The sequence below is a fragment of the Ptiloglossa arizonensis genome, chromosome 14, assembly GCF_051014685.1.
Source record: "Ptiloglossa arizonensis isolate GNS036 chromosome 14, iyPtiAriz1_principal, whole genome shotgun sequence".
NCBI classification, from domain to species: domain Eukaryota; kingdom Metazoa; phylum Arthropoda; class Insecta; order Hymenoptera; family Colletidae; genus Ptiloglossa; species Ptiloglossa arizonensis.
Window position 1 is genome coordinate 6,614,940 of NC_135061.1, and position 20,224 is coordinate 6,635,163.

General features: G+C 44.2%; 1 protein-coding gene across 7 annotated transcripts in view; it reads left to right on the forward strand.

Moving 5' to 3' along the window:
* The window catches only part of LOC143154353 (uncharacterized), a 55,106-nt gene extending 35,636 nt beyond the window's left edge, over positions 1-19,470 (forward strand). Inside the window, exons 1-17 of one of the 7 annotated variants that reach the window (XR_012994048.1) lie at positions 2,767-4,062; positions 6,123-6,298; positions 6,597-6,868; positions 6,964-7,231; positions 7,312-7,731; positions 7,819-8,425; positions 8,513-8,688; positions 8,992-9,980; positions 10,049-10,231; positions 10,311-10,464; positions 10,551-10,741; positions 10,812-10,985; positions 11,177-11,339; positions 11,436-11,622; positions 12,068-12,317; positions 12,429-12,532; positions 13,490-13,522. Coding sequence is in view for 6 of the 7 variants with exons in the window: in XM_076326428.1 (XP_076182543.1) it covers positions 6,283-6,298; positions 6,597-6,868; positions 6,964-7,231; positions 7,312-7,731; positions 7,819-8,425; positions 8,513-8,688; positions 8,992-9,980; positions 10,049-10,231; positions 10,311-10,464; positions 10,551-10,741; positions 10,812-10,985; positions 11,177-11,339; positions 11,436-11,622; positions 12,429-12,532; positions 13,490-13,539 (3,954 nt within the window). In the remaining variant the exon portion in view is untranslated. The other 6 variants (XM_076326429.1, XM_076326426.1, XM_076326427.1 and 3 more) reach the window with 6 other exon arrangements.
* The last annotated feature ends 754 nt before the right edge of the window (positions 19,471-20,224 follow it).

A 20,224-nucleotide genomic window follows, 5' to 3' on the forward strand; every position in this document is an offset into this window, starting at 1 on the left:
TGACACAAAAAAAGAAACGAGCCGCTCTTAAGAACCTTTTCGCGTGCTTTTTTCGGAAGAGATATTTCGGCACGATTTTAAAAATTTAGAGGAGATTTTCTTTTCAACGAGTATCAAAAAAAACAAGAACAATTTTTAAAACGTTCTCACGATTTGCCGAGGCTGGTATTCGGTGTAGCGATACGATGCAATTTTTCGAGTCGTTTAAAATAAACATCTACAATGATAGTCTGACCCTGACTCGATAATTCAGAATAAACGACACCTATCGTATACCAACGGAGACGCGAAGAGATATGGAACAATCTGATAAAACGACCTCTAGAAATACTTCTCTCTTGGACCTTCGGTTTTTCGATGATCGTTGACTCGAATCGCACCGCGAACGTGAAAAACAAAACAATGGCCACCTACTTTTCTTCCTGGCTGGAGACCTTATGTTCTTGGTGAACGCGATCGCATCGAGCCTATCGGGACGATTTTTTCCCAGCGATTCGGAGCTGAAAAGAGCAGCGCGAGAAATCCTGACAAGGGTAAATTTGTCATCCAGACCTTGCGTTCGTAGGCTTGCGTGCACATCACCGAGTAATTTGTAACATTCAACTTAACCACGATCGTAGCTAAGAGCTGCATCGATCGTTTTCATTTCAATCGGCGTTTCTTTCTGCGAGGAAAAGTGTCTTCGAAAAATGTGGTACGCGATTCTTGGATAAGCTTGAAAGCATAAAATCTGTACAGAAATCTTCCGTTAACGATTAAACGAAAATCGATGCAAAACGAACTCCCTCATAGACGAAAGGAATCGTTTTCGAGGAAAGAATACGGGAAAAAAGGAGTTTCGGTAATAAAATGATTCGTGTCGTTAATATCTTCGGGAATATCGTAGGAAGCTTATGCAAGATCTTGGTGTCTCTCTGGTACACGAGGAATCCGTGGTGGAAAGTTTCCTTCGGTGTCTCTACAGGAAGCAGGTTGGCTGGATTAAGGCTAACGGTCTCTTCCACTTCGAAATTTCATTTGCGGAACATCTCTCTGTTTGTACGCCCAACGGGGATTGAATCAGCTTCTGTTCTCTTCCTATTGCAACAGCGGTGTTAGAACACTGTCTACTATATGTTTACACGCCCGGAGATGAGATGTATCTACATACGAAGAAAGAAAGTCGGTCCTGGAAGTAGTTACAAGACGTATTGGGCCAGACACTTTATTTAGACTTCGCGAGGCCTGGGACTGAACAAAAATTATCCGATTTGGAAAGTTGTTTCTCTTATTTCGTGGTATTACATTTCTCTTGGAACTGATTTTTCTCTATGAAATTGCAGCTCGAAAATTACAAGTTTAATACTGTAATAGTTGAAGGGTAGAATAACATGGCATCTACCATTTAACACACTCGCTACTCCCATAGTCCAGATTATATTTCTAGTAATCTCATTTAATGTAGTCTATATTGTTATCTATGTGTAAATGAAATGTATTCAATGGATCACCCGAATACGTTGAATAATGTATCGCCCATATGTATGCGACATCGGTGTATAATTCGTACTACATTTTTTTACACGAACATAGAATACGTAATCGTTGTCGTGTATACGTTATGTAAAAGGCGACTATTTTTTAAATTAGCGTACCTGGACCTGTGATTTGAAGCGTGGTACTTATCAAAGAAACATTTTGTTTGGATCGAGACTGAAAATAAATTCGTGTGAATCTTGAAAAAGGTTCGAGGGTGCGTTACGTAAGAGAGAGGGTAGTTTGTGACTCGCAGTCGAGGGAAAGTGGCCTTGAGCGGTCAAAATATTTGGCGTCCACTCCAGTTTCGATATCTCGTGATCTTTTATACGTTACGTACTCTTTGCACGACTATAAGAATTCGAATCGTGAAAACTTGTAGATATTTTCCATCGTAATTTATGCTTTCAGGACTTTTTGCGAATTTGAAAATTGAAATCCAGTCTCTATCTCTTGTCGTTTAAAGTACAGCATGATAGATAGAGAAGTAATTTTTCGACATTTTTGAGGGGTAAACATTCAACTTTGAACCGATACGAAATATCGAGAAACAAAAGTAAAAGAAACTCCGTGCGCTTAACGACAGTAAATTTTTTACGAATTGCATACTTTTCGTGCCAGGTATTTTTCAAGTCGCACGAACGACTTTGAGAAAATGATTGAACAAGCGTGCGTATAAAATGGGGTAACGCACAACTGTTATGTCGAATTGCGTATGCGATCTTAGACGGTGAAAAAGAACGTTGCAGAGGCTTTGTTTATCTCTGGTCGGCGAAATACGGAATAGCATCGTCCCCCGGTGTGTTCGAGAAGGGCGCGGGTTTCCACCCGGAAGTCTCGAACGGTATCAACCGCGGCACAATGACGTCGTTGATCAGAAGTACGAGAGCGATTCATTCCACACCCGGTACACTCGAGGCACGCGCACGCGTGCACTTGCCCGACATACGTACTCCCTCTGGTCGTTCTCTCGCTCTCTCCAGAAGCATTTTTCCTCTATCCCCGGTTGATCGTTTCCTTTTAGTCTGTGTGTCTCTCTCGGTCACGAAATTTCCCTCTCTCGGTCGGTCTCCGTCGTTTCTTCGAGCATCTTGATCCCCTTCTCTGTCGGTGTTGTTCGCTGGCTGGCCGAGTAGTGCTCCCTTCCTCGTATCTCTCTCGGTCGTGCTCGGTAGGTCGGTCTCCGTCGTTCGGTGGTATCCACTCTCCTCGTCGCGTTCGCGATTGGAGGGAGCCGAGGAGGCGCGCGGTTTCTCTCTCAGTCTCTCGCGCAAAGCGGTTTCGTGGCGACGTGTACCGCGTTGCACTCGATAGATTGTGGCTGGTCCAGGTCTCTCGGTATCTCTTCCCCCTTTCTCTGTCTCCTCCCTTCTTCTCGTTTGTCATCGTCTTCTTTCTTCCGTCTCTGCCGCGTTCTTTGTTCCTCCGAGCCCCTTTTTGGTGCACGATCGTCCCGTATACCGGGGTGGACATGGACCGCGGCAGAAAAGAAGCGTGGTGGCTGTTGGTCGCCACTGCTCGGCCGAGATAGCGGCGAAGAAGGGATCACCAGCCGACAGAGAAAGAGTGTATTGCTATTTTCGAGACGCCGTGGAGCCCGGCCAACGCGTGCGTCCGGTTCACGGTACGGAAAAAAAGGAAGAAAAACGAGGAGGATCCGCGGGTGTAAGGTCGTCGGGGAGAGCTACGCTGTCGCGGGTCTAGATCCAGGGATCTACGGGCACGCGTGTTCCTCGCGCGTGTTCACGCGTCTTGCCTCGAGGAGAGAGATACCGGAACCGATCGCTTCCGAAGTGTCGTCAACGTCGTCGTCGTCGTCGTCGTCGTCGTCGTCGTCGTCGTCGTCGTCGTCGTCGTCGACGAGTACGTCTACCGGGGACCGTGAAACTTGAACGTTTCGGAATAGTTGGTGATCCAGACCGAGCGATCTCCGAGTACGTCGATCTCGTACGATACTCCCGGTCGAGTATTGACCCGCATTAACCTTCGATACGACTCGAAAAAATTCCTCGGTTGAAGTAATTAAACCGTCGCGACATCGATTGGAAATCAACGATACGAGTACGCGCTGCGCGATCCTACGCTTCGAAATGGAATATTCCCTTTGAACCCGTCTCTCCGATCTTCTCCAATTTAACCTGGCCATCGTTTTTCCAGAGTCTTTCGCCGTCGAATCGATTCGATCGATTTTCACGATCGCGCGCGCGAGAGAGAGAGAGAGAGAGAGACTCTTGTCGATTCTACGAACCGTGCGAGTGCAACGAGAGCTTTGAGAATAAAGACGAGAACCGGAAACGAACCGAACGGTCGTGACAAGTGAACAGTTTCGTTGTTTCGTATCGACGATGATCGCCGAGTCGACGACGAGTCGCGCAGGATCTATCGACGATCGTAGATACGAGGACGGAAAGTAGAACTCGATTCTCAAGAGAGAAGAGAACGAGGATGACACTTGCGAAGATTTAAACCGGACGTGTTTTCGAGTCAGTTTCCCGCAATGGTTCCCGCTCTTTGTCAATTGCTCGCCATGGAGATTGGCCTACGGAGGTTGGTTGTGGTTTTTCTAGTCTAGAAACCGGAAACGGTCGATTCGAACGGGAGACGGTGAACTATCGCTTCGGGATACGAACGTAATTTGTAACGGACGTCTAGAGTGGGTCAACGAATCGTATTTGGAGAAAAATGATCGTTCGAACCTCGCGTAAAACTTCGCCCGGAGTGCAAACCTACGTAAACACGGTACAACTCTTTCGAACGCGAGACGTTTCGTCTCCAAGTTCGATCTTCCATCGTGGAAACCAGTTCGAGCAAAGCTGTCGATACTTTCCGATGATAATCTCTAGCGAATCTGCTTCTCGAATTCAATGAGACAACTTTCGAGAACTATTTTTGAGAGAAACTTTCACGACGAACGAGTTTCCGAAAATAAATCAACGGTAAATTATTAATCCATAGTCGGGGAGAAATTGTGCAAATGTTCTAAATTGTGTACGTATAATTTTCTAAAACGAAACACTCGAACAAGAGCGAACAATGATTCGCGAAACGACCTGGTGCGACATCGAGAGACGAATACACGCAGAAAGAATTATCTTGTCGAAGAACGAACCCAAGTAAGACCAAACGATCGAAAAGGTGATGAATTGCACCTGGAAAAATTCGATCGAAAAAAATTGACGCGCCTTTGCAGTTGGTATCGATCGATCGACGTTGGTTCGTTTCATCGACATCGTTTTCGTTCCGGCATTAACGTGACCGATCCGTGAATCGAAGTTCAGGTTGAATGAAACCGTGACCAGAATATTACTCGCCACCAGCGATATTTCCGATCGTACGCGTATAATCGCCATTACGTTGTTTTCGTTCCACCCACGATTCCTTGACGCTGTCGAGTTCGCAACTAAACTCGTTACGATCCACGACAGCTACCAACTCGGTGTTTTCCGAACGGGGTGCACCAGCAAGTTCGAAACTCGCGGAACTTTGGTCGTTTTCAAATTCGTTAAATTGCTTTTTTTAGCTTGTAACGCGACCCCGTGCACAGAGCTCTCGTATATCTCGTTAGCCTCGATGTACATCGTCGAGACGAAAGTTCTTTTGTCACGTTTCAAGCATCGCGAGTGTGTAATCGTTTCATCGTATCGACCCGAACTGAATGGTATTTTTTCCGGGGGAAAGTGATTTTACGCGAAAAAATGATACGAAAATCTATATCGAGCGTTTCCGTGCGAGTTTTTCTTTTCGAGAAACACGGATTTGAAAATACGCGGGGCGAGAGATCGCGCGTATTTCGCTGAAGCTCGATCCAACCAATTACGAATAGTACAGAGTACGCTGTGATAATTTACAATTGATTTTCTTCAACGAACGACCTGCATCCTCCGAACACTGTCCACGCGAAACCGCGCGCCCCGAACATTTTCAAACTTCATTTTCTCGAAAACAGAGCCCCCTGGGGAAAAATACTATTCTTCTTTTTCGATTTACTTTTCCCCGAACAATTACATCCCTTGGCATGCAATACGTATTTTGCGACATCCTGTACACGTAACACTGCTTGCACACATGGTAACACCAGCATGCAAATTCTGTCTTACAAAGCCACATTCCCACGTGTAACGCGAGACGCGAGTTCCACGGTTATGTACCATAGTTAGTACAATTTGTAAGTGTACTTAGAAATTGTCGTCGACGTAAGAATTGTCTCGAAGTATCCATCTTTTTATCGATAATACTATCGATGATACTATTACGTAAATTCGTTTCGTCGATGTTGTTCCTTTGAATATTCGAGTCATCCGGAACTGTAAAAGAAGGACAATGCAAACCGTGGAAGATGTTCGTTTAACTTCTGTAAAGCACTGGTACGATTGTGCACGTGGAAACGTGGTTTGCGAGAAGTTTGCGCCCCAACTGTAGGAAACCCAGCAAACGCAATTATTCAATAATACATGGCAATAAGGATGAATCGCTGGGAGGATTTGGCTACGAGTTACGGAGGTCGAGTAACCTTTGCGGGCGTGGAACGTTAGCCTCTCTTCGTATCCGTTAACGACGATTGCATCCTCCTTTTGAACTAAACCATGTTGCATTGTGTTTGCTTACAGAGTGTACGATGTTGGAAGGTGGACGTGCAGTGGTCTGGCTCCTTGTATCAGCCCCACGAGCTGTACGCCACCCGAAAGATTCCCGTACTAACCCAATTGCACCTGTTTGAACCCACCAGTTGCAGAGTCCTGCATCGTAACCCCATGACGCATTTAACACATGGCCCGCCTGGAGAGTAAGTGTTACATTCACGGTCACGATTTCTCGTCTCCGTTCCATCGCCTGTTACCCCTTGGATTCGCGATTTACGCGCGAACCAACGCAAATCACGGTCCCGAGATAATCATTCGCGTCCTCCGTGGAGGAGGACGACCAAGAGGTCGCGAAACGCTTCTAGCTAGGAGGCCGGAGTAACGCAACGCGTCCAGGTCGTTGGTCGATCGGTCGTTTCGATCGTTGAACAATGCCCGAGAGCTGTGTCCCGGTGATAGGGTGAAAGGAACATCGGTCAGAATTGCGTTTGATTGTTGCAGTACCGAGCATAGTGGTGCATAAAGGCAGCAGGTCGCACAGTCGACCTGAGAGTTCCACGGTGGTGGTGCGAGGAGGAATGCCCTCGCTGCCGTCCTCCAGGCAAGGCTTCGTCCTAGGTGGCCCAAACGCGTCCTATCAGAGCAGCTCGGAATCGGATATGATAGACGGGAATGCCAATTCCAATGTCGGCTCTTCTCCCTCGCTCCACCGCACCTCGCCCTCCTGTCCACCCGATAAATCCGACACGGAGAACAAAAACTTTCGTAATAGGGTACGTGAGCGGTCCGTCGGTACTCCACGTGAGCACCTTTCCTCCTGTATCACGATGATTCGGGAGTTGGACCAATGGTATCGGTAATCTTTCAGACGAATACGAAAGTAAAGTTACTGGTCAGGAGTCATGCGATGAGAGAGTCGACGTCTCCCCCGAGGGAGCCACACAACGGTTCGTCGTCTCCGCACAGTCCTCAGTCGGTGGACGGTGATAAGAAGTTCACGGGTAACCTCTCCCCTAACTCCACCAAGCTCAATAACAACGAGTCGATGTTCAATAGTAATCTCTGCCCGAGTCAGTCCCCGAAGCAAATGCGCAACACGGCCACATCACCCACCTGTCGAACTCCGTCGCGAAATGGTAAATGGTTCTTCCTCAGAATCCTCGACGTTAAGACGAGATTGCCGACGGTATGCTCAACCGGTTAACCCTGGTCGCAGGTCAATCTAGTCCTTCTCAAGTCCACTCACCAAAGAATAACACATCGCCAACGAACGGCAATAAGTCGGAGTCGCAGCGTAACAAGATGACGGGCACGAACGTCGTTCAGAAATGCAACAACTGCGCGAAGAACGGTCAAAATGAACGGCCCGGTTTGCTGCAAACACCCGTGTCACCGTCAAAGTCCGGCCAGCCGTTGCAACACTCGCCGAAGAGCACCAACCTGGCCCAGAACGCGCAAAACAATCAGCAGAGGTCCGAGCAACGCAGACCGAACGCGTTGAACATCTGCAACAATCAATGCAACACACAGTGCGGCAACACCCTATCCGTGAGCAGACCGGGATCACGGCACAAGCTGAGGCATCAGAATTCCTCTCAGGGTAGCTTCGATAGCGCGTCGCCGTGCCTCTCGCGAGGTTTGTTCAGCTTCCTAATTATTATTCGATCGTGATTCTTCCATAGATGGTGGTCCCGGTTCCGAAAGTCTTATTTTTCGTTCGCAGATAGCAGCACGGAATTGTACACCGACAGCACGGGGATCGATCTCGAGCATTTCATTACGGAAACCATTAATCGTAATCAGAAAGATCGCACGGTGCTGCTGAAGATCGAGAAAGATCTGATCGAGTTCGCGAAGGACAAGCAAAAGGTCTGCCACAAGTTCCCGAACATGTCCTCGTACAACAGAATGTTGGTTCATCGCGTGGCCGCTTACTTCGGCATGGAACACAACGTTGATCAGTCCGGCTCGAGCGTGATTGTCACCAGGACGAAGAACATGCGAATTCCAAACACCAGATTCAAGGAGCACATCCGGGACGATCTGATACTATCCGAGGAGCCGCGCAGGAGTATCCTGAAAAGAGATTCGAGTTCCTTCGAGGACAGTTTTCATTTCAAATCGCCCGATAGACTGTCCGGGGACTATTCTCGACAGAGCAAGAGTTTCGAGGAAAGGGAGGAGGAATACGAGCGTGCCAGGCGAAGAATATTCAAGGACAGCAGCGGAGAGAGCGGCGAGGTTACTTCCTGGCCTTACTGGTCTTCTTTGGAGAGTTCCGATGCATCGGCGAGATATCGTTTGTTGCATCCTTCGGATCACACGATTAGGTGAACGAATTTCAGTGTTAAATCTATCGGACGATCGGACCGGTTCGTCCCGAGGACAAACTTAATATCGAATTGTCTACGTAACAGGCAAACCAAGCTCTTGAAAGGGGAATCCTTCGATGGAAGGGAGTCCTGTCGAGGTGGAGTTTTGAGACCATCTGTTTCCAAGTCCTTTAGCTTTGGTGGTTACACCAGGGGTATGCTTTCCAGGGGGGACAGCGTCACGTCTACTCACAGTGCCGGAGCTCGTCTCATGAAGCAAGGTTCGCTAAAAATTATTAACTATTCGGACTGGTTGTCGCAAATTTACGGTTTGCTTATGGAAACCGAGTAATGCACCCATATGCCACTCGCGATATTACAAGGGATCTTCTTTTTAGCCAAGGTACAATCGGTAAGGAAGAACTCGCAGGTTTATAAGATTGTTGTATATTTGTACAAAACTGGTTGCTAATATTTTAAGAAGTATTTGATCGAAACTGTCCGGATCGGATGTTTGTGAATAATTTCGTCCAGCGATGGAACAAAGAACGCTTACTCAATCCCGTGTTAAATCTCTGTTGTAGATTCGGGAGCTAGCATGTGTTCACGACTGAGCCCTTCGAGCAGCGGCTACAAATCGCAAAGCCAGCGCAGCGACGCCACGATATCGCCGTCTCCATCGCCATCGCCCGTGGCAAACATGACGTGCAGTCATACGCAAGTATCTAGTCAGGATCTCGCCTCCCCGGAATCGAATAACCAAACGGTGATGTGGGCGGTCACCAGTATATCCAGCGTACCACCCGGAAGCATAATCATAAATCCGCAAACCAATCAGCCGTATACCAATCCGGACGGTTCGATTTATCGTTTCGATCCAGAGAATCCACCGAAATTGTATACCACTGCTGCGTCGCCGCACGAGAACGACGGAAATCACGTATCTCCCGCAAAAAACGCGGAGCCATCCGAGCCATCCAAAGTAATGAATAATATTAAGAACGAAGGTAAAAAGAGGTCGCAATCTAATAGAAACTGTGGCGGTAACGTAACGACGGTCACTCACGTGACGAACACCGCAACGTCACCCAGTTTGCCGTTTACGCCACCGCCTCAGCACAATCCAGGACCACCTCAACAGCAGCACCAGCAACAGCAGCACCAGCAGCACCAGCAGCAACCTCCACCTCAGCAGCAGCAGCAGCAACAGCATCCCCATACACATCCGCATCAGCATCAGCATCAACATCAACACCAGCATCAGCATCAGCATCAACATCAACATCAGCATCAACCACCGCAACAAACTCTAGTCAAGTCGTCGTCGACGGTGCAAACTTGTAATCACAACCAAACGGCTCAACCATACACCACCTACATACCTACCTCAGAACCGTACAACCAGGGTGTCTATCCACCCCCCGTGGGGCAGCAGACTGTGATGATGGCTCCTCATCCGAGCCAGGGTCAGGCGAGTGTACAGAATAATGGTCAAGGGGATGTATTTAATCAGAATTCGATTTACGCAAATTATGCAGTACCTGTGCAGCAAGGACCAGTGTCGCAGACAACGGTAAACAACGTTTCTATGTTAACAGCTCTGTCAAGGTTATCGTTACGTGACAATATTGTTTCATTTAGGAAATAACTGAACTGTCTGGATATTTTATGGGTATGAGTATTTACGATCAGCGTGCAAACGGTGAAAATCATTCTACGCCACCGCATTCTTATCCGCAACCGCAACCGTCTACCAACCAAGCGGTGCAAAATGTGCAGACAATGCCACAGAATTACTGGCAACCGCAACCTAACTCAATGCCGGTACAAAGTGGTTTTATCGCGCTAAATAAGTTAACGTAACTTTCTACCGTGCCGTTATCTTATTGTTATTTTATTTCAGTCGCAACAAACGATGTACTTTGTACCTCCACCTGGTACAGCGCTTTCGGTCAGTCAAGGTCCAGCCGATAGGCAACAATTGCATCAGCAACAAAGATTCTCGACGAATTATTCTTTTAACGCGCAAACTATGACTCCTCCGAGTCAATCGAATTGTAAGTCGAATATTCCACCGGTGCGACGCGTCATTATCGATTATTGTTTCGATTATTAATCGCGTCGCGAAACGTTTCTGTTTCAGCCAATTATGTGGGCAGCTATCCAGTTCCCTATAATTCCGTGCCCGCCGTGACACCGACACCAGGCGATTATACGTATCAACCACCAGTTCACATGGTTCCCACATATTACCCACCGGGACAAACAGCGATCCAACCACCGCCTGTCATGTACAGAGTACCTACGCCACCGAACACTCCAACTTCCAATCAGGTATCTAATTGTGGAACATTCGCGTCGCAATTAAGAGTACTTCTCTAAACTGGAACACATTGATTCACAGATGCCCGGGATGCCATTGATGTACGTCAATTCCGGCAATTATCCACCGCCGTCTATGGTGTCTAACGGAACATTTGGTCACCAAGTGGGACACAATGGCACATCTCCTGCGCCTCCTGGAACGTACATGACTCCTGCGCTAGTTCCCAATCTCGTTTTCAGGCAGAACGTTCCTGTAAGACTCGGGACGATCGCATTAAATAGAATAGTCTGTATTCTCAAGGCCACTAGGGAGTCATTAAATTATTCCGTCACTTTCTATCCAATCGAGACTTGTCTGACTCGAGTCACAGTGGTCGCGGGAAAGTGGTCTTGAGCGACCGGATGATTCATCCGTTAATAAAGTTTCGTCAATGCGTCTTGTAGGTCGTTGCCGGTGTTCGAGCTTCGACGCCAGGTAACTCTCAAAGGACTAGCAGGTCGCCGACTCCAGCACACGAGCTGTTTGGAAGTGGGAGCGGGGACAGAAGCGCACAACCTCAACCACGCTACCCACTGCCAATGTATCAGGGTGTCCATATTGTACAAGGTACGTAGCTTCGATTTTACGTAATTTACGTTATCTTATTAACGAAGATGGGTCCCAGGATTGACTCGACCGACTATTTTCGTCGCTTCTTTTCAGGGGATATGAGATTGATGCATCCCGGAGTACCAGCTAATCCGCGGTTACAGTATGCGTCAGTACCATCACCACCTGTTGTTCAAGGTTGCCCAAGACCGTACCGACCACCTTCATACTCGTCGAACACCTCAGGCGCTGGTACTCCCACCTCGTTCGATGGGAGAAATCAGAAAATTCGTAAACAGAGGTGATTTCACAAGCTTTGTATCGTTTTGTTGCTGAACACATAGTCGAAAGTATTTCGTTGGCAATAAATTGAATGTTACCATTCATTAATGTTTTACGTTCTTAAGTGAGACGTGGTACTATAGTCGGGAACAAAATAAGTTGGCCGCTTAAGATCACCGTAGATCTGTCCCCACCGTGTCGTTTGGCCACGCCCAATTCCCCCATTGCTTCACCGTTTTTCTCTTCGCGGAAACACGCGGTGTGTCTCTCGGAGAGGCAGGTTGACGTAACGTCGAACCGAGCGTGGTACCTAGAGTACCTCCTAATAAAGGAAGTGGCCTCGAGCGGCCAGTTGATATCGTCCCGACTGTGATCGTTCTACAGCAATTCTTTGCTTAAAGATAGAATTATAGCAGATGATTAAAGAAGCTCCCTCTAATTCTAAAAAAACTGTTCCATTTCAGATTCTATACGAGAGTCTTGTAAACGAGCTGTCGAGATTTTTCCGATGAAAACAAGTCCAAACACGACCTTACTCGGACTTTTGATCACACGCGGTCTAAACATTACGATGTTTACCAGAGTATTAACCAGAGTATGATTTTTACGAGGTCTTGTTCAGAGTTATTTCCATTGGAAGAAGCTTGACAATCAATTGATCTCATCTCGTGAAAACGTAACGAAGGGTGTACTAAATTTGACAAAACGTTACAGGTAACTAACGATTTTCGATCTTTAAGCGAGGGATTATTGTATTCCTAGTATTATCGAAGCGAAGGAGGTTTAGACACGGGAACGGGAGCGGTAATCTGTTTTGTTCGTCAGGTCCAAAGTGGCACCGTTGCCACCGACTGGCGCGCGGCCCAATCTTTATCAGACTCCTTCCATGCCGTCGCTCTCGTCTAACGTGCCCAAAGATCTCAGAGAAGGTAAGGATCGACATTGACGCATACAGATTCTATACTTAGATGTTCGGCTCGTTTGGTACGTTTCCGCTTGAAAGCTCTGTTTACTTTCTACTTTTTGTTTCGCTTACGAAGAATGAGAAGTGTGACACAACTTTTGACACTTTCTTGTGTATCCCCTTAAAAGCGAAACCTGTGGAAGACAATATGATATAAGGTACAGAACTTCATCAGTACGAAATACTACAAAAAAAAAAAAAATAAAAAAAACACACACGGTAACCACATCGTTAACATAGGTGCTTTCATCACACGTGTTAATTTTGCTTTAACGATATTTGTTACTCACGTGGAATTGTTCCTGGAAAAAGTACTTCCTATTTTCGTGCATATTCTAATCGTACCTAAACGGTTCTTTCTATTATTCGAACAATTTTATCACGTCACGAACGTCATCACCGACCGACAAAAATAGGAAGCATCATTTTTCAGAGCTTATTCGACTACAGTGCACCGTACGCTTACACATTAACGCGCACAGGTAATATTATTATTATTATTATTACGCAGACACGTTACGTGCAATTTCTACTCGCAATTAGTTACAGTGTATGTGTTTATCGCACAGTATAATACATTTTCGTTTCTTTCGTTTCGAGTAAAATTTTCTAGTCTTATGCTTTATGTCGCACGATGATCAGACACAATGTAAAGGTGCGTTGCATAGTTGAGCGAAAAATTCAATGCGTTTTTCTTTTTCTTCGTACAATGATTACCACTACCGTACACAATTTGCAAACGTTTTCGTGCCGCCTCGGCAACGAAGTACGCTTCAGGCCTGCTGTTATCGGTGTGTCACGTTAACACACAATTGTTTATCGCAATTCTGATTTGCACAAACGGCAACTCACTGGCATTGTATCGCGTGGCTCGGGACAAAGGAAGTATCTCTGCTCTCAGAAATAATCTTTCGTCTTTCAGGGACCGTGAAGGTGACAATCACCCGTCGAAATCAACTGGTACAATATTAGGTAGCTGGGCCAACTGGAAGAGGGCAGCCACGAATACGAAAAACGAAAAGACAATTAACCGTTGCAGCTGATAAAAAGATACAGGAACCGAACGTTCAACTCGCGGTTCACCGATATACACACGATTCTTACTAATTAATATTAACCGTACCTTTAATTATCTAAGAGACGAGGGTAAAAAGCACACACCGCCAGAGTATAATAATCATTCACGCTACGAATCGATGGGAAAGGAAGAACAGGAACGAAACAACCTGAGATAGCGAAAACCAAAAAAAAGAAAGAAAAAGCGCAAAAGAAAAAAACGAAAAAAAAAACAAACACATCCCTTTTGATAAAAATGCGAAGTTCGAGAACGATTAAATCTAAAATACCGCGTACGATCGATCGATACAATTCGAACCGTTGTTGCAATTAATCGGAAAGAGAAAGATACGAAAGCAGAGGAATATATATATAAATATATATATATGCGTGCGCGTGTGTGTAGAAAAAAAATAAAAAAGGATAACGAGTGCGTTGTTTTTCTTTTCTTTTTTTTTGTTTTTTTTTTATGTGGGGCAAGATAGACACACAATGTACACCGAACAGAGAGTTACTGAACAGAATTTTACCTATTACAATTATTATATATTATATATATACATATATATATAAATATATATATATACAGTATATTATATTATATCTGGAGATATTTTAATCGCGGTTTTACAGATAACTATATGAATGTGAGATTTAATTGTAAGAAAAAGATACTTTTAAAATGAACACACACACACGGAAATAGACACGCATACACACATACACATACACACACAAATGGATTAACCCAGGCGGTCCTCGTAACAGTTTGCAAGGCCGACAAGGAAATCCGTATATAATTATAATAATAATAACAATAATAATAACTAATGTACGAGTATTATAATGTACGCGTTACTGAGTACGTTTACAACTTGTCCAATCAGATCCACCGGATTGGCTCTGCGTTCATTCAGGAATGATCATTGCTCACTGATTTTTCTGCGAACTGCCACCAAAGAGTTGCTTTAATTTAAAAAAAAAAAAAAAGGGTAACACGTACGAAAATTGCCGCCAATTGCGATTCGCGGCACGAAATGAAATTATTTGCTACCTCAATTTTGATATCGAAAACGTTTTAGGCATTACGGGCCTTTTACAAGGATTACAAACTCTCGAATGAAAGCTTCTATTTCTTTTTTTTTTTTCGTTCGACAGTGAGAGCATCGACTCTTTCAATTAATTTTAACTTGCGTTTACATCGCGATTTATTACACGAGGTCATTTCACGAGTCTTTGTGTTGTTTTGTTCGATCGAGTGATATTTTATTCGCGGTAAACGTGTACGTTAACACGATAAACGATTAACAATCTACAGAGTGGTTATTTATTTCTTTTTTCTTTTCGTTTCTTTCGTTCGATTCGTAAAAGCAGGCAATGCCTAGTTTGAATTTTCTTTGTGTTATTTTTCACCGAAGAAATATCAATCGTTTTTCTCGAACTCTCTTCAACGACTGATGGAAGACTGAATACAAAGAATCGATGAACGTCTTGCGGATCGAATGGGTTAGACTATGTTTACGTACGTTTGGACTTTCAAAGTCTTATGAAACGACCTGACACACACAACTGCTCGGTGACTAAACGTTTCACCGGGATATACAACGATACTTGTATATCCCTTTCTTTCGTTGTTGATATTGTAATTCCTCTCCGATCTTGCTTCGACTTTTTGACCACCGACGATCACCTTGGTACAAGTTAACGTCGCTCGAGTGAATCTGTAAACGTATTCAGTACCATGGTCTATGTATCTAGTTCGACACAGTAGTTAAGTAGCGCGAAACCATCACAGCTTAGCAATCACGACAGACACCTGCCTCGCCACGCGTCTTTTCAATATCGTTTTCGTCGTTGTTTCGTCCGTATAGCGGGAATCGATGTTGGAAGTTTAGTCGAGACGGGAGCTGGAAACGTTGCGCAACGAGTTTATTTCCAATTAACATAACGCGAGTACAGATCTCACACACGGTGTAACTATGATTCGTCTTCCAAGCTTCTCACGGCACGCTTCTTGTATCCTAAAGATGTCCGAGCTACGCGAACAGTAACACTTATCAAAGCCCGATCCTACCAAAGAAGCAGTACACGTGTATCAGTTCGTCGGCAGTGATGGTGACGCGTGATCGTCGTAATTAAAAATAATGTCTCCGTCTGTGAAAAAAAAAGTAACAAAAAAAAAAAATAATAACAATCTGCGGATCAACGTAGACCGTTCTCGTATCGTAACGAGATTGTTCGGTCGTCGATGGACCCGATTTCGAATTTCGCGTTAAAAGATTCGATTTCGGTCGATCGTTTCGCCGATACGAGGGGTCCTCGTTGCTCCGCACGAGAAAAACCAAGTGGAATCCATCCAGAAGCTTCGCTTACGGTGAATTGTACTTCAGGACGTAGGTGAAGGTGTGCCTATCTTTTTATGAGAGTTCGATTTGAACGAAGATCGCGCGCGTGCGTCGCGACCTTTTATTCTACTCTACGAGACAAGCGACGAAAGAGAGGCACTACTTTCTTCTTAAGGAAGCGTGATAAATTTTAATTAAATAAAAGAAGAAAACACACACACATACACACAGATTCGTACACACATATATACACACACTCACACACAAGTCGTAGGTTTAAGCGCGGAGAAAACGAGAGCGACCTGAGCAGATACGTTAGGCAGATTTAAAGCTATCCGACGTTTCGATTATAAAGAGATGGGCGCACAACCGTAGTGTTTAACTGTACCTAAAGTCGTCGTAGTGATTAATGAAGATAATTGTACCTATAAAGAAAACAAAGAAAACAGTTCACGAATCTCTCTAAGACATAATTAACAAGAAAGAAAACGAGAAAAGAAAACGAAACTGAATTATCGGCTATCGAGAGGAACCGTTTGCAAGTGACGCTCGGTGTTGTATCGTCGCATCCTGTGCACAGGATATCCCGTGGAGATAGTAATACTACGAATTATTCTTTTAGAATTAAATCTTTTCGCAGAAAACTTCGTTATCGAGACAATGAACTTTCAAACGAATGGAACCAGTCGCTTGTTGCATAATATTCACGAGGTGGAAGACTTAATCGAACGCGTGTTCCAAACGTTTCGTTTTTTTTTTTTTAATGTACATTTTCTCGAGATCGATGGCTTCTACGAAAATCCTTTGTTTTTTTTTATACGTTTCGATTGAATTTTGCGCGACGAATCGTCTGCTCCGAGATTTTATTTTGAGTTTGCGTTTCCGGAGCATCCTGTATAATTTTAAGCGTTACCCGTTAGTGTAATTTTCAGTATTCTTTACCAGTTGTCGCGAGAGATACAATGTGCGAAAGAAGAAGGTGGAAAGCAAGGTGGAACCGTGCGTACAAATGTAATATAATTTACGAAGCGGCGTCGCTTGCAGACGGTGTCGCGTTTACGTCTTGTAACCAGGAACAGCTGAACCAAAGTCATAATCGCCAATTGCACGGTCACGTTTATTTATTTATTCATTTCGCTCCGCGTGTACGCTTTTATCGGACGCTCGGTGCACTCATCGCCCACCCAACCGTCCCGAAATCATCTACGATCCTATTTATTTCAAACGAGAAACGCATCGAATCACACGAAATTTCGCGACCAGTTGCGCGCGAGACGGAATCTCTTAAAGTGTTCGGCGGGTGCAACGAGCGTCGAATTCAGTCGCCACAAGTGATTTTGTAACTTCGCTTGGACTATTCTAAAGAAGAAAAAAAAAAAAACAAAAGCGAGATGAGAAAGGGGACAGGGAGGGGACACAGAGAACGTCGAATAAGTCATCCACTTGCCGGGTGACGTCGCTCGAAGAACTATTAAACTATCGAGGAGAACGGGTGATAAAGTCATTGTAAGTTTCGCAAGACCTCACGTTCGTTTCCTACTATTTTTGTATGCAACATAAAAGGAGATTGATGGTAGCGAGAGTACACGAGTTCGTGAGAGATAGCGAGAACATGCCGAATGAAATGAATTATAAGAGAGTGAAGGGAGAAATTGTAGAGGAGAATGAGTAGTGCGCGTGAAACTTTGATGCTTTTCGTTGGAAGTTCGCATCTTCCTGATCACCTTCCGTTGTTTGCGCCGTCACGTCGATGATTCGTTTTAGCTTGTAAGCGTAGCCGTAATTAATTCAACCCGCGATTCGTTGTTTTCCGGCACTCGATTATTAACCAATCACCGATATAGTATCGGCGCGTTGCTGAAATTTTCGTCCATGCGTGAAATTTTTCATTGTATCCTTACGACTCGTCGTAGACGCAGGTGCTATGCGAGAAATGGCCGGAAGATTCATCCCGGTGCACCAATTTCAAAGAACATTGATTACGCGGATCAATGAGAGTTACGAGTTCATTTTCCCAAGTTCGATTTCATAGAGTTTCGTTGAATTCTTCCTACCTTTTCTCGCACACACTCCGCAAAGAGTGCGTTAGAACAGAGATCGGTGACTTTAGGTCTTCGTTATCTCGCATTCTGTTCTATTCTTCTGTTCAAACACTGTGCGGGACGCAGAAAACAGATCGCAGTTCGTTCGTCGCCGATCTCTTTAGATATTAGCTAGCGTCTCGTTGTCTAATAGCGATGCATCTTGCCCACAGTGAATATGTTCGATGCTCACATCCCTGATCTTAACGGATACCGAATCGAACGATGGGAACAAGTTTCGAGTTTGATCCATGGCACGTTTGCATTCTTTATAGATCAGGCCTGATTGGTTCTTTTCTGTTAGACATATCATACGGTACAAGGACAAACGATGGCTGTGCCTTTATGCTTAACGCTATAGTTTATAGTTTTTCTTTCTGGACTGAGATTCGTGTGCAGGATCTCTCGAGCTTGTTACTTGTCCTCGGTCGATTATAAAGATAAAAACGAGAACGAATCAAATGAATGTACTTTATATATATTGGATGAACAGAAGAGATGTAAGAAACATATTTACTGATTCTTTGTGGGCCAAGTGCTAAGATGATGTTAACTCTTTGAGGCACAGGGTGATGAAACGTTCGAAAACCCTTTTTGCAGTACTTGAACAAGGAATTGTACAATTTTTGTGTATTAGGAGGAAGAGATTTGTATACTATGTTAGTATACAGAGTGATCCAGCACAAACAGAACTTTATTTCCTAAAGAAGATGATTAATTTAAACAGCACGATTAAACGGTATCGTAGGGGATAACGTATTAATACAATCTGTCTCGAAACGATCTTAATTATTCTGGAACAAATGCTATTTCGACAAAATTATTTTTGCATATTATCGCCAAACGGGAAATTGGTAAAATTTCCTGATAAAGGTAAAAAGCGAGCAATGTCACTCCCTTTGACGGTATTTGTTTCTATGAAATCGATCTACTTCCCCTTTGAACATTTTTTGTCATCTTTAACGATAAAAAGAGAATTACGTATTCTATTTCTGGTGGATCGTCCTGTATAATTTGATGGTACAAAAGTAGTTACAGGAGAGTTAAAGGTGAGGTGCATTTTGATCCTCAAAGAGTTGCACGACGGAGAAGATGACAATGAAATGAGTGAGCGAGCGAAATTGTGCGTGGAAGAAGAAAGAAAATACTAGCGAAGAAAACTACGACGAATCGGAGAGGATTCGTTTGCAAATACATCGCGAAGGTGACCGAGAAGGTGAAAGCGATTAGGAATCGTATGATGGAAACAAAGAACTATACTACCAACCCAAAGATGCACAACATCATAGAGAGCCGGACAATTTGATAGAACTCATGTCAGTCTAATTATATTTCTTGTTATATTATATACATATATATATCATATTTTCCAAAAACGAATTATATATAATTCAATAAAAAAAAGACACTCTCGTTTGATACTTTGCGAGATCTTTGAATTATTCCCGTAATCCAACAAACGTCTTTTATTATTTGAAGCAGTATGGATCACTAATAGATTTACGCCTGTTTATACTTTTGGAACTTGTAATAGTTATTTTCCGATACTTGTTCTATTTTATCTGATTGAATTTCGCGGTTTTTTTTATAGGTGGTTGGAGTCAGTGCTACGTGCAAAAATATCGACATACTTTTGAACGATTTCGTTAAAATGCGAATCAAAGTGAATAATTTAATTTTACGTTCATCAGAAGAAAGAAATTATTCTGGATGGAGATAAATTTTATCGAGAATACACGAATCTGTAAAGCGTAATTACAAGTGGCTCGAGAGGTGGTGCCCTCTGGCGGCAACGGTACGAAACAGAAATTTGACGATGATCGAACGCGGGAATAGTTTTAAACATTCTTTCGAAACATTAAAGAAAAATTTCAAACGCGTAGAAAGAAATTAATGATTTTTTAAACCGAAATCTCTGTGGAATTATCTTTTTAAAATTAACCAGCTGTGAAAATCTTCGAAAGAAGTTAAATAAACATCGATCGCGACTAATTGAAGTATTTTCGAAGTAATTCGTTTCAACGGTTGCGTCGTCAGTCTTTTGTCGTCTTCGACGCGATGTGCATCGGGTAGCGTGCTCCTATCGCGATTTTCACATTTAATTGTTTATAATCGGTGCTGTGCAAAAAGTGTGTGCAAGAAAACGATAAAAGACGATCGTGACGACGGAGATCA